At 53.6% G+C, this 13,981-nt stretch overlaps 1 protein-coding gene across 1 annotated transcript in view; it reads right to left on the bottom strand.

Moving 5' to 3' along the window:
- Positions 1-4,368, bottom strand: part of PLXDC1 (plexin domain containing 1) — a 40,655-nt gene extending 36,287 nt beyond the window's left edge. Inside the window, exons 1-5 of the mRNA XM_064367455.1 lie at positions 4,177-4,368; positions 3,849-3,918; positions 3,060-3,182; positions 2,055-2,173; positions 279-378 (exon numbers count right to left, since the gene is read on the bottom strand). Of these exons, the coding sequence (XP_064223525.1) occupies positions 279-378; positions 2,055-2,173; positions 3,060-3,182; positions 3,849-3,918; positions 4,177-4,368 (604 nt within the window). The remainder of the gene's footprint in view (positions 1-278; positions 379-2,054; positions 2,174-3,059; positions 3,183-3,848; positions 3,919-4,176) is intronic.
- Between the last annotated feature and the right edge of the window lie 9,613 nt (positions 4,369-13,981).

Here is a 13,981-nt window from a genome sequence, read left to right as displayed (position 1 = left end):
AGTGGCCCAGTGTGTAGTAGGAACTCAGAACACGTGTACTGATGAAATCCAGCAGAAATAGGCAACGATGCTTCCCCCAGGAAGCCCTGATTTTACAGAACGGTGGTACTTTGCACCTCTACAGGAAGGCGACTTGGTGGCTCCCAAGCATGTCCTTCCCTCCAGCCTGTCATGGCGAGAGTGGAGTTCAGAATGCCCCAAGGCCTCACCAAAGCCCAGGTTCTGTCTGAACCAAGTCCTAACCCATCAAGGCCTCTGCGAGGTCTCTGGAGACTCACCTGGCACATCCGGGGATGGGTTGAGAATCATGAAGGCATCTGATAGGCCAGTTTTGACAGGATGCTGGGAGGAGCTGATTTCCGGGACAGACATTGGGATCTGCGGAAGGGAGAAGAGGCTCTGTCCACCTCTCAAACGCTCTGGGGCCCGCCCAGCCCTCCCTGTGAGCTCCAGACCCATCTTCCTGGATGGTACCACCTCCTGGAGGACTCCAAGACATCCGAAGCCCAATGGGACCTCAGTCAGGTTCCGAGTCCTCTTCACACCACCTCCAAGCATGTTTTCTTCTTTTCTCTAGCTCAGTGAATGGTACTCCATGCAGGCCAGACACCTGGACCCACCCTTTGCCCCTCCCTTTCTTTCATTTCTTCCCTTCCCCATCGAATGCATCTCCAAATTCTGTTGCTTAACTTGCTAAATGGCTCTGAAATTTGTTCATTTCTTTCCATTTTCCCCATCCTCCTCTAAGCCACCATCACCTTTCTCCCAAATCATCTCCCAGCATTCCCTCTAAGCCCCCAATAACCTGTTCTCCACTCTGAAGCCAGAGCGACCTTTCTCAAAGGCAAATCTGTGGTTCCCTTGCCCTGACCTACCCCTCACTCTCTCCCTTCCAGCCATGCTGCCTTCTTCTTTTTCTATTTTTTTTGAGATGGAGTGTCTTACTTTGTTGCCCAGGCTGGAGTGCAGTGGCACGATCTTGGCTCACTGCAACCTCCGTCTCTCAAGTTCAAGTGATCTCCTGCCTCAGTCTCCCAAGTAGCTGGGATTACAGGTACATGCCACCACGCACAGCTGATTTTTGTATTTTTAGTAGAGATGGGGTTTTACCATGTTGGTCAGGCTGAGTCTCAAACTCCTGACCTCATGATCTGCACACCTTGGCCTCCCAAAGTGTTGTGATGACAGGTGTGAGCCACCGTGCCCAGCCTCTACTTTTTTTAATAGAGGTGGGGGTCTTGCTCTGTTCCCCAGGCTGGTCTCAAACTTCTGGGCTCAGGCAATCCTCCCGCCTCAGTCTCCCAAAGCACTGGGTTTATAGTTGTGAGTCACCACACTGCTCGTCATGCTGCCCTAGAGTCTCACTCTGTTGCACAGGCTGGAGTGCAATGGCACCATCTCCTGGGTTCAAGCGATTCTCCTGCCTCGGCCTCCCAAGTAGCTGGGATTACAGGTGCCCACTACCACACCCAGCTAATTTTTTGTATTTTTAGTAGAGACAGGGTTTCATCATCTTGGCCAGGCTGATCTTGAACTCCTGACCTCAGATGATCCACCTGCCTCGACCTCCCAAAGTGCTGGGATTACAGGCGTGAGCCACCGTGCCCGGCCTGTGCTGCCTTCTTTCAGTGCTGTGCCAGCCATGCGCTGACTTGCCTCAGGACCTTTGCATGTGCTGTTCTCTCTCGTGGAACATACTTCATTCTCCTCTTTGCTTCCTGAACTCCTATTTATCCTGCAGATTTCAACTCTTTTCCTCAGCAAAGCCTCCCCTGGCCTCTGCCAACGTAAAGAGCTCTTATGAAAGGCTCAGCTAGCACCCGGCACCTCTACTTGGGAGCCTTGTCACAGTGGTGATTCTATATTTGTCACTGTAATGATGGTCCAGCTCCTCAACCAGACTTACAGCTCCACGTGGGTAGGACCTGCAACCATCTTGTTAACTGCTGTGACCCCAGCAAGCCCCATGCCTGGTACATCGTGAATTCTCTATATATTTGCTGAATCAAGAAAGGCTCCAAGATCCAGCTGTCTTTGCAGCTGGGGCCACTCACCTCTTTATAGCCGAAGACAATGCGGCCGTCACGGTGCAGCGCTGCCTGGAAGGTGAAACTGCCTCTGTCTTCCCAGCCTTGGAGGTAGACGTGATCCCACTGAACCACAAAGATGGTCCCTGGGGAGAAGAGCAGAGAGCTGGCTGGACGGGAGATCACGTAAGGAGCAGGGCCCTGCAGAAATGCCAGTCGGGGGCTGGGCTTGGTGGTTCATGACTGTAATCCCAGCACTTTGGGAGGCCGAGGTGGGCAGATCATCTGAGGTCAGGAGTTCAAGACCAGCCTGACCAACATGGAGAAACCCCGTCTCTACTAAAAATACAAAATTAGCCAGGCATGGTGATGCATGCCTATAATCCCAGCTACTCGGGAGGTTGAAGCAGGAGAATCGCTTGAACCTGGGAGGCGGAGGTTGCAGTGAGCTGAGATTGCACCATCGTACTCCAGCCTGGGCAACAGGAGTGAAACCCCGTCTCGAAAAAAAAAAAAGCCAGCCAGGGGGCAATGGCAAGGGACAGGTGGGGTCCCTTCAGGATGATGGGGAAGTTTGCCAATTGAAGGAAGCAGGAGCTGGGCTTCCCAAGGAGCAAGAGAAGCCAGGAGGTCCTGCTTCAGGCCCAGAAACCGTCCTGGGTCATCTGTTTCCCCTTTCCTTCTTGTCCATTCTGACTCCGTGAGATAAAAGGAGAAATGTCTGTTCTCCTGTGTTCAGACGGGGCTCAAGGGACATCCTGGTGAAAGTGAGAAACGATAAGGGCCCCTAGCGTTTATTTTACCTCCACTAAGAGCCATGCACTGTCGTTTTGTTTTCTCGTCAGATTCTTCTGGGTAGCAGGCATTTTTGGCCCCATCTGACAGATGAGAAAACTGAGCAGAGAAAGGTAGGTGGCCGCCTAGCCGTGGGGCTGGGGGACTCTTGCCCTCTCTAGGCCCTGTGCTCCTCTAAAGGGCTGGACCAAGGGATCCCTGGAGGTGGGTGACTTAAATCCTGAGATCTGTTCTCACCGTTGTCAAAGTAAACAACTGTGGAGTTGTCAGAGTAGCCAGGGTTGAAGTTGGCCATCAGGGGAGCCACGTACTGAGTAGCTGTGAGCATCCGATGGATCACGTCCCCCATGAAGATGAAGCCTAGGGTGGGAGAGGTGCAGAGGAGTCACCAGAAATGGCCCAGAGGGGCTGCTCCAGGGGCCTTTTCCCCAAGAAGGGCAGCGCGGGCAGAGCTGGAAGTGAGCCTGAGACCTCTGTCACCATCCCCATCTGGCAGGCTCTGGATATGGTGTGCTTGAAGCCAAAGGGCCCCAGACCAGAGAAGGTCCTCCCTGTCCCTTCAGCGGGGCACAGACTGTAGGTCGAGGAGACAGGAAAAGGAGGGGACTCACAGCTTTCCCCATACCTGGGGAAGTGGGATGCGGAACTGAAGTGCAGGAGTTAAAGACAGGTGCCTCCTATCAGCAGAGAGCCTGGCCCAGGAGCCCAAGCTCTCAGTGGGGTCTCCCTCTCCCTCTTACTCAGCGACTCCGGGACACAGGGCTGTCCACACCAACTCCTGCTGGCCCGAGGAGACACACACACACATGCATGCACATGCACACACGAGCAGGTCAGCTGATGCAAGGGGAGTGGTCTGACGCCCACTGACCCTCCTCCTGAGAATCGGGCTCCTATTAGAGCCAAACGTGCATCCCTCCTATTCCATCCATACAACCCTGTCTCCAGTGAGCCTCCCCTAGGAGGGCCCCTGAGATCGGGCTGAGATCTCCAAACCCTCCCCACAGCCCCATGGCGTGGCCTTACCTCCGGTTGCTATGGTGATCTGCCGCAGAGGATGCCCGTAGAAAGGGAAATCGAAGGACAAGACCACTCTCTGCAGGGGATGGAGAAAGTCAGGCTGGGCCAAGCTGCAGGCCAGGGACCTGGGCACCCACACTGCCTCATGCGTGTTTAGACAGAGTGGGGAGCAGGTTATGCCCAGGGCCACTGCTGGGCACCCAACTCTGGCAAAGTCCCACGGGAATCCCTGGAAGGTACCTCCTATGTCACAGAGCCTGGGCCACAGCCATGCCCACTGACCAGACAGGATGGGTTGACCCAGGGAAGCATGGCTGGGGACCGGGGCACTCACCGAAGCCTGCCGGTGGGTGTTGGAGAGGATTGTGTGGATCTTCGCTTGGCTCCGGTTGGCCTTGGCCACATCTACCCACAATTCCCGGCTGCGGGGCTCGCTGGGGCCATAGAGACGGGACACATAGTAGCTGTGGTTGTCCTCCTGCCAGCGCCCAAGATAAAGCCCACAGGAGGCATGAGTAGTCAGCATGCCAGGAATCACTCTCCGCCCCTCCTCACCCAGACTTCTGGATACAGGAAGTCGCCACCCTCCCAGGGCGCTGGACCAGTAGCCCCAAGGGCTGGTTTAGGCCTAGGACTCCCTGGGCTCCCCCTTGGCCCCAGACAGCTCACTAGCTGGCTCCTAGCGGTGCCCCCACAGGCCTGGCCGCAGCCAAATCCACGCCTGCTGCACTCATTCTCATCCCTCCCACTCCCAGGCAAGCCAGGAGGCTGCCAGCCCCTGCATCCCTTCAGAGCACGACCATGGCTGAGCTTGGCTTGGAGCATGAGGGAGGAACAGACAGGATGGCCCCAAACCAGGCCCTTGTTTTCAGGGAGCTCCCAGACCGAGGGGGAGTCATCGTCCCTGCCCTGGAAGAGTACCCTATTTAATGGAAAAGAAAAATCTGGGCTGGGCACAGGGGCTCACACCTGTAATCTATGTCGCGAGATTACAGAGGCGGGCACAGGCAAGGGAGGCCAACTCGGGCAAATCACCTGAGGTCAGGAGTTCCAGACCTACCTGGCCAACATGGCAAAACCCTGTCTCTTCTAAAAATACAAAAATTAGGCCCGGCTTGGTGATCACGCCTGTAATCCCAGCACTTTGGGAGGCCGAGGTGGGTGGATCACAAGGTCAGGATTTCGAGACCAGCCTGACCAACATGGTAAAACCCTGTCTCTACTAAAAATACAAAAATTAGCCGGGCATGGTGGCATATGCCTGTAATCCCAACTACTCAGGAGGGTGAGGCAGGAGAATCCCTTGAACCCAGGAGGCGGAGGTTGCAGTGAGCCGAGATCGTGCCATTGCACTCCAGCCTGGGAGACAGAGCAAGACTCAAAAAAGAAAAGAAAAATCTGGATCTTAAAAGGCACCAGTCTAAAGGAGGAGGCTGCCCCTTGATCCTAGGAAGTTGCCAGTCTGATGGAAGAGAGGGACTTATGTAAACAGAGCAGCACACACAGACCCTCAAGTAGAGATAATACAGAGCCCAGTGCCCACACAGCATCACCAGTGGTCTGGGAAGGTGAGAGAAGCAGCAAAGATTCCTTTGAGGCATATCTTTGAGCCTTTGCTGTGTGCCTGATGGAGATAAAGAACAAGCCAGAACGCTGTGGGCTGGGGGTTCATTCTGCAAAGCCTCTCCTGCAGAGCGCTTGGGGACGGAGTTTAAACAAGGCCAGGGAAATGGCTGGCAGAAAGACTTAGAGCCAGAGGGGGCGATGTGGGAGCACTTCCTGGAGCTGATCCAAGAGCACCAGCCACAGGAGGAAGGGAGGCAGGGGCGGGCAGGTTCCCTTGGCAGCCACCACCACAGAGATGGGGCCGCTGACCCATGAGGAGCCCTGGGTCATTAATCAGGCTGCCCAGCGGCGGTGGCGCAGACACAGCAGAGCGAACGACGTTCTCCCTGCCAGGCTGCCAGCTGCCCAGCCGGCCCTTGCCCTGGGCACAGTGTGAGCGGGCACAAGGGATTCCTGCACTCCTCACCTGCCAGAAGGCACTCTGCTCTTACAACAAGTGACACACTCTGGGGACCTCGGGTCAGGGCAGGCTGGGGGAAGATAAGCGGACGAAGCATGGTTGGTTGGTGAGGGAGGGGAGGGCGTATTTCTCTGCCACTGCCCTCCCTTCCTGCCCCCAGACTGCCCGTGCCTCCACCCATCCTCAGCACGGCAGTCAAACCAATCAAAAACACTTGTGCGGCCACATCGCTCTGCTCATAAGCTATGCAGGGCTCCCTCAAGACACTGTCCTCAGTACAAAACCCAAAGCTCTTAGGCTGGCGTGCCAGATCCCACCATGAGCCAGCCCAGCCTCTCTCTAGCTCCTTCTCTCTCCTCTCACCACCTTGGGCTTCCTTGTGCACCCACCCCCCGGACCACACTCCCCTGACGGCCTCAGGCCACCAGTGGTCACTCGCGCCACTGCCCACGCTGGTCCTCTGTCTGGAACGGCTGCCCTCGCCTTCTCTCCTCGGCAGGTTCCTGTTCATTCAACACTAGGCTCAAACTCCGCTTGCTTTCTTTTCTTTTCTTTTCTTTTTTTTTTTTTTTTTTAAGACGGAGTTTCGCTCTTGATACCCAGGCTGGAGTGCAATGGCGCGATCTCGGCTCACCGCAACCTCCGCCTCCTGGGTTCAGGCAATTCTCCTGCCTCAGCCTCCTGTCTTTTCTTTTTTGAGATAGAGTCTTGTTCTGTCACTCAGGCTGGAGTGCAATGGCATGACCTCGGCTCACTGCAACTTCCACCTCCCAGGTTCAAGTAATTCTCCTGCTTCAACCTCCCGAATAGCTGGGATTACAGGTGCCTGCCACCATGCCCGGGTAATTTTTGTATTTTTAGTGGAGACAGGATTTTATCATGTTGGACAGGCTGGTCTCGAACTCCTGACCTCAAGTGATCCATCCACTTCAGCCTCCCAAAGTGCTGGGATTACAGGCATGAGCCACCGCGCCCGGCCAAACCCTGCCTTCTTCTCGGCCTTCCACCCTTACCTGCCCAATGATGACCTCCACCCCCTGCAAGAGGCCTCCACTGTCCCTTAGTTCAAGGGGTCCTCAAGGGGTGATTCATGGGTACTATTTGCAAGAGTCACATGGGGCCACTCTTGTTGAATTTCTGGTTTTACGCATGAAGCCAGCTGGTAGGGGGCTTCCCTGATGCCACGGCCCCTGGGGTGAGGGTCGAGGATGCTGCCTCTCATTGCTGCCATAGCCACCAGCCCTGGATTCCTGGGAGGGTACCCAGAGCAGGGCACACCGCTCTCCAGCTCCGCCCACAGGCACTGGAGCTACTGCTTCTGCCCAGAGCTCTTGACCTCCTCGGGAAAGCAGCTCCCTCTGTTTCTGCCCTTTCCCCACCCTCCAGGAGACCTAATGCTTCATCTTTTCTCCTTGGTTTCTGTCTCTCCTATCTCCACCCATCTCTGCCGGAGACCCCATCTCAATTAAAAAAGAAAAATTACCCATCAAGAAACAAGGCTCCGTGCACAGCAATCTGTGCAGAGAGATAGGCACAGAAGAAGAGTCTGCTGGCCACCCCGCAGCTTGCTTCCTGGATTCACGGGTGAGCAGTTTTTATTCCATTTCTAATCAAAAAATATAGGGGGCCCTGCCCAACACTGTACATCTGACAGTCTACAGCACCCCAACTGCAGCCAGTTGGGGTTCAGCTGGGGCCACCTGCCACAGCTGTGGCTACAGCTCGCCCTCTTCCCCCCAGTTCAAACAAAAAGTGGTTTATTAAGAGGCATCAGTTAGCCTAAAATTTTGTCTGAAGAAAGGAAACCAAGTTTAGATGCTTTTCAGCCCAACTTTTTTTTTTTTTTTTTTGAGACAGAGTCTCGCTCTGTCACCCAGGCTGGAGTGCAATGGTGCGCCATCTCAGCTCACTGCAACCTCTGCCTCCTGGGTTCAGGCGATTCTTAAGCCTCAGCCTCCCGAGTAGCTGAGATTACAGGTGCGTGCCACCACACCCAGGCCAGCCCGTCATTTAAATGTCTGTTTGCCCCTGAACTATGAGCGAGCCCCTGACACGCAGGGATGGGCAGGATCACCTCTGTACCCATGGCTCACCATCCCTCACATCCTCGGTGCTGAGGAAGTGTTTGCTGGAGGTGGGGCTGGGGAGACCAGTGCTTTGCAATGTGTTAAAATTTGGGAAATAAACTTGCCTCCCTAAATCCTGGGCTATCTTCTTATGGTCTGTGGGTGAGGGGGAAACAGTGACCCACCTGAACACAGCCAGCACCAGGTAGCCCTTCTGTCCTTTCACGTGCTGTAGTGGGTTTCAAGTATGTTACACAAAACGGTATGCTCAAGTGTGAACCTCTGGTACCTATGAATGTGAACTTATTTGGAAATAGTCTTTTTTTTTTTTTTTTTAGACAGAGTCTTGCACTGTCACCCCACCTGGAGTGCAGTGGCACAATCTTGGCTCACTGCAACCTCAACTCCCAGATTCAAATGATTCTCCTGCCTCAGCCTTCCAAGTAGCTGGGATTATAGGGTGCCTGCCACTAGGCCAGGCTAATTTTTTGTATTTTTATTAGAGACAGGGTTTCACTATGTTGGCCAGGCGGGAGTCGAACGCCTGACCTCATGATCTACCCGTCCTGGCCCAAAGTGCTGGGATTACAGGCATGAGCCACCACGCCAAACCCACTGGAAATAGTCTTTGCAGATCAATCAAGTCAGGATGAAGGCAGACTGAATTAGGGTGGGACCTAACTCTAATGACCAGAGTCTTTATATAAACAAAGAGGGGGATGTGGAAGCAGAGGTGCCGAGGAGGCACGGGGGCACAGGGAGGGTCCATGTCGCAATGAAGGCAGAGATTGGAGTGACGCGGTTTACAAACCACGAACACCAAGGACTTCCAGGAGATCCAGAAGCTAGGGCAAGACAAGGAAGGATCCTTTCCCAGGGCCTTGAGAGGAAGCGTGGCCCTGCTGACACCTTGATTTCAGACCTCTGGCCTCCAGAACTGCAAGTGAATAAATTTCTGTTGTTTTCAGCCACCAAAATCATGGCAACGTGTTATGGCAGCCCTAGGGAACGAGTATCCACGCCCACAGGTGTGTGTTACGTGGGCTGTTGGGACAACCTGAAGTGGTTTTCCCTCCTCCATGTCCTCCCCTTGCTTAGGGCGTTGTGGCTCTCGATTGCACTCAGAACAAAGGTTACACCCCTTAAGCCATCCCCTTCTCTTCTTTACTAATAGAACATTGATTTGGGATTGAGAACAGTGGTTCATGCCTATAATCCCAGCACTTTGAGAGGCCGAGGCTGGAGGATCACTTGAGGCCAGGAGTTCAAGACCAGCCTGGGCAACATAGTGAGACCCTGTCTCTACAAAAAATACAATAAAACAAAACAACTAGCTGGGCATGGTGGTGCGTGTCTGTAGTCCCAGCAACTCAGGAAGCTGAGGCAGGAGGATCCCTTGAGCCCAGGAGATCGAGGCTATGATTGGGCCTCTGCACTCAGCCTGAGTGACACAGTGGGACTCTGTCTCAAAAAAAAAAAAAAAAGGAAAAAAATAAAATTGATTCTGTAGCAACCAGCAATGTAGCCATCTAATAAACTTCATTCCCTGGATGTCTTAAGGATTATTATGTGACACAAGCTGGCTCATGACATGAGCTGAAGGTTCTAGTGGAGCCTTTTGAAAGAGGTCAAATTTGATGGCTTGTCCCTCTTATCTTTGCCCTTCTTCTTCCTGCCTGGAATGCAGACCTGATGGCTGCAGTTCCAGCAGCCATCTTGTGAGTTTAAGGACAAGAGCCACACCCTAAGAATGGTGAAGTGGAGAACTAGATGGAGCCTCAGTCCTTGATGACATGCTAGAGGGATGCTCCTTAAGTCCCTGGATTTAGCTCTCTGCTACACAGAAACACAGATCCTTCCCCTCCCCATGTGTGGCGGTCTGGCCTCAACTCAGTGCCTCCTCCTCTCCCCTGCTCTCTTGTTCTGGGAATTGCCATGCAGTTGTCTGCCTCAGGACCTTGGTGCCTCCTGTGCCTCAAAATTTCTTCCCCTGCCCTGTTCGGGACCTGACCCTTGTTCACCCACCCAGCCTCAGCTCAGGGGTCGCTTCCTCAAGAAAGCGTCTCTGATTCCCTGTTACATTCTCACCACAGCCTGCGCTTCCTTCTCCTAACGTTTTGCACACTTGTGACAATTTACTTGGCTTTTATACACATCTCCAGGTCTGCTTTTCCTGTAAGATCCTAAGTTCCCCAGGAGTAAGGTCAGCCTTTATCTATCGTGTTTAAGCACAGAGTATGTGTTCAATGGAGGATTTGTTGAGCAGAGAATGACCACAAAGCATAGCTGCCTGTTTTACGGGCACCACTGCATATTCTAAGGCCCAGGATAGGATCATTCTACCAAACAAAGCAGGGCAGCTGCGGATGCTAAACAGAAGTCTCAGCGTCAACCGAATACAGCTTCCACCTGGGAACTTGAGCCAGCCCGTGTTTAAGACAGTTGCTTTGAGGCTCGGGGAAAGGTCTGGTTCCAATCAGCCTGCTTCCCATGCCCCGCACAGCGAGAGCCTTCCCCAAACCTCCAGGAGTCTCAAATGAGCGCCCAGGACAGAAGCCACGCTCTGCCATTGTGAAGCCCAAACAGATGCTGACGTGTCTCTTGCCACCTCAGCTAAGACTACAAAGGGTGAGTTTCCTGGGAACGCATCTCGCCAGCCCATTTCTCCGAGTTCTCTGCTTCACAGCAAAGACAAGCGGTCTGGTTCATAGTCCCCACTAGCGTTGCTCTGCGAAGAAGCCAGGCCGTGTCACGGGCCTCAACTCTGACACCTGGATGATCCTTGGACTCATTCTTGGAGTTGCCAAGGACCCCTGCAATGGCACCTCTTAACTGACACAAAGCTTTCATCTCTTCTGACTCAAGGAGACCCAGAAATGAAAGGAGCTGCTGCCTCTAACTCCTAGGCTGAGATTCTCTCCAATGAGTCAGCAGATCCCAGGGAGGACGAGAGCCTCGAAGCCTAATGATGCCCTACTCAGGCCAGCAGGGACGAGGCCAAGCTCTGCTTCAGGCCTCAGAAGTGCCAAGTATAGCCGGCCTGCCAGGGGAAGGACTGGCTCGAGGGCAGTGCCATGCAGAATCTGCTGCAGGCCCCAAACGGGCCCAACAGACTGCCCTCCTGGCACGCTTGACTTTGATTACCCCAGGTCAGTGAAGCTAGGAGCCATATCTGCTCAGCTCTGGCTAAGGGTGGCCATAAAGTGATGGGTGAGGCCAAAATGCACCCTGGAGGGAGGGAGTGACTTGCAGTGGGATCACTCCTGGGCAGAGCCAAGCACAAAGCCTGCAGGGGAGCATTTGGGAGGATGGGAGGAAGGAGAAGGGAAGCTGGCTTCTGCAGAGTGGGGATGGTAGAGTGCTGGGCATTTCATATCTGTTACTACAGGGCAACCCTAGGACGTGAGCACTAATATTAGTCCCACTTTCTCAGCTGGGAACTGAGACTAGAAATCATGTAACTATGCCAGGCACGGGGGCTCACGCCTGTATTCCCAGCACTTTGGGAGGCCGACACAGGGTGGATCATCTGAGGTCAGGGGTTTGAGACCAGCCTGGCCAACATGGTGAAACCCTGTCTCTACTAAAAACACAAAAATTAGCTGGGTGTGGTGGCAAACGCCTGTAATCCCAGCTACTTGGGAGGCTGAGGCAGGAGAATCGCTTGAAGCCGGGAGCAGAGGTTGCTATGAGCTGAGATTGTGCCACTGCACTCCAGCCTGGATGACAGAGTGAGACTCACAAAAAAAAACAAAGAAAACTCATGTAGCTGTATGAAACCAGGTCAGTTCCACTCAAAGACAGCGACCTCTCCTCTGTCCACTGTCTCTGGGTTCTTTAAGCAACAGCCCCAGGGAGGACTTGGGGTGACCTGCCAGTCATTCGTTAAAATCTCAATCAGGGCTGGGCGCAGTGGCTCACGCCTGTAATCTCAGCACTTTGGGAGGCCAAGGCAGGCAGATCACAAGGTCAGGAGTTCAAGACCAGCCTGACCAACATGATAAAACCCCATCTCTGCTAAAAATACAAAAATTAGCCAGGTGTGGTGGCACAGGCCTGTAATCCCAGCTACTTGGGAGGCTGATGCAGGAAATTCGCTTGAACCCAGGAGGCTGAGATTGCAGTAAGCTGAGATCGCGCCATTGCACTCCAGCCTGGGAGCTGGGCAACAGAGCAAGACTCTGTTTCAAAAAAAAAAAAAAAAATTAGAAGGACCACTGTCTGGAGGTGGGAGCTCAGGGACGGTGGCACATTCATCCTCTCACCCCCAGCACCTCCCTAGCGCAGGGCCTGGCACCTGACCTCTGGCAGTGTTCAGCATCTGCTTGCCAAATGAGCTGAATCAAGGATTCTGCAGCCAGTGGTGTCAAGGCTGTGTTGAGAATGTGCAGTGTGGCTCTGACAAAGACATCGCCAATGGCAGGTGACACAAAAGCCACTTACAGAGGAACCAGCTGCCTCCTCTGGGAATCCAAGCCCATGGAGAGCTTTCCCAAACCCGGGACATCCTGGACACAGGAAGGTGTCTCTGGATTCCTCAAGTTCTTCTCTGAGGAAGTGAAGATGACAAGGGAGATGCTTCTGGTGCAAAGAAGAGAAAGAACTCCAGGCTCAACCCAGCTCCAGTGTGGAGACATGTGTTAGACCAAGCGTCTGAGAGCCCAGCGGCAGGCCAGCAGGTGTGGAACGTGGACGAATCTCGTGTCATCAGGGCATGTCCTAAGTGTGACTGCTCCCGGGTCCAAAGAGGGCTGCCTGTAGCCACTGAGGCAGCATGCCTCCTTGTCGGGTTCAAAAGGAGAAACTTCTCACCAAGAGTGGATGGAATGCAAGATCTTCCTTTCAGTCTTACTGAACCGTCTGATGCAGCCCCCAACTATTACAGGGGCCAGGGCTGCAAACCAGTCAGAGTGCCAGAGTGGTGTAAACCAGTCTACTTCCCCAGGAACTGGGGATCATGGCTCCGCTAGGAAGGGGGAATGGAAGCTGGGTGAGCAAAGGCCTGACATCAGGGTTGATGGGGAATGTGGTTCAATGACCAAGACCAAGCTTCTCTGCCATTTTCTTTTCTTTTTGAGACCAAGTTTCACTCTTGTTATCCAGGCTGGAGTGCAGTGTCACAATCTTGTCTCACTGCAACCTCCGCCTCCCAGGTTCAAGTGATTCTCCTGCCTCAGCCTCCCGAGTAGCTGGGATTATAGGCATGCACCATCATACCCGGCTAATTTTGTATTTTTAGTAGAGACAGATTTTCTCCACGTTGGTCAGGCTGGTCTCGAACTCCTGACCTCAGATGATCCACCTGCCTTGGCCTCCCAAAATGCTGGGATTACAGGCGTGAGCCACCGTGCCTGGCCATCTTCTCTACCATTTTCAGCATGGGCTTCATTGTAAGGCTGGGCATCTTGTAGTGATGGGATGGCTGACAGTGGCAACTAGCCCTGTGCATCCTGGCTCATAGAAGCAAGACAGGCACAGCACACATCTCCCCAACCACCGAATGAATATGTGCTACAGGATGGTAGGGCCAACCTGGGTCCCACGCCACCTCTGGACTAGGGAGCCCCAGATGCTAAACAGCTTCCACCTAAACCAAACACCGGCTGGTGGTAGGGTTATCATGGAACCCAAGATCCCATTCCTACTGTGCAAGACTGTAAGGTAAAATATATGTTGGAAAGTCAACCACAATGTCCACCTGTCAGTTGAATCCGGCCAATGAACCAGTACTCTCAAAAGACAAGAAGCACTTTGGGAGGCTGAGGCAGAAACCTCACTTGAATCCAGGAGTTCAAGACCAGCTTAGGCAACATAGTGAGACCCTGCAAGTCTACACACAAAAAAAAATGCAAAAATTAACTGGGAGTGGTGGCATGCACCTGTAGTCCCAGCTACTTGTGAGGCTGGGGCAGGAGGATCACTTCATCCCGGGAGATCAAAGCCGCAGTGAGCCATGATCGTGCCACTGCATTCCAGCCTGGGCAACAGAGCAAGACCCTGTCACAAAACAAAACCGAGAGACATGCCTTTTATTTTCTGGAAGCAGA

The sequence above is a fragment of the Aotus nancymaae genome, unplaced genomic scaffold, assembly GCF_030222135.1.
Source record: "Aotus nancymaae isolate 86718 unplaced genomic scaffold, 86718_ANA_hifiasm-v0.15.2.pri h1tg000072l, whole genome shotgun sequence".
Taxonomy (NCBI): Eukaryota; Metazoa; Chordata; class Mammalia; order Primates; family Aotidae; genus Aotus; species Aotus nancymaae.
Note: the sequence above shows the minus strand (reverse complement) of the source record. Positions and strands in the feature narration are given on the sequence as shown.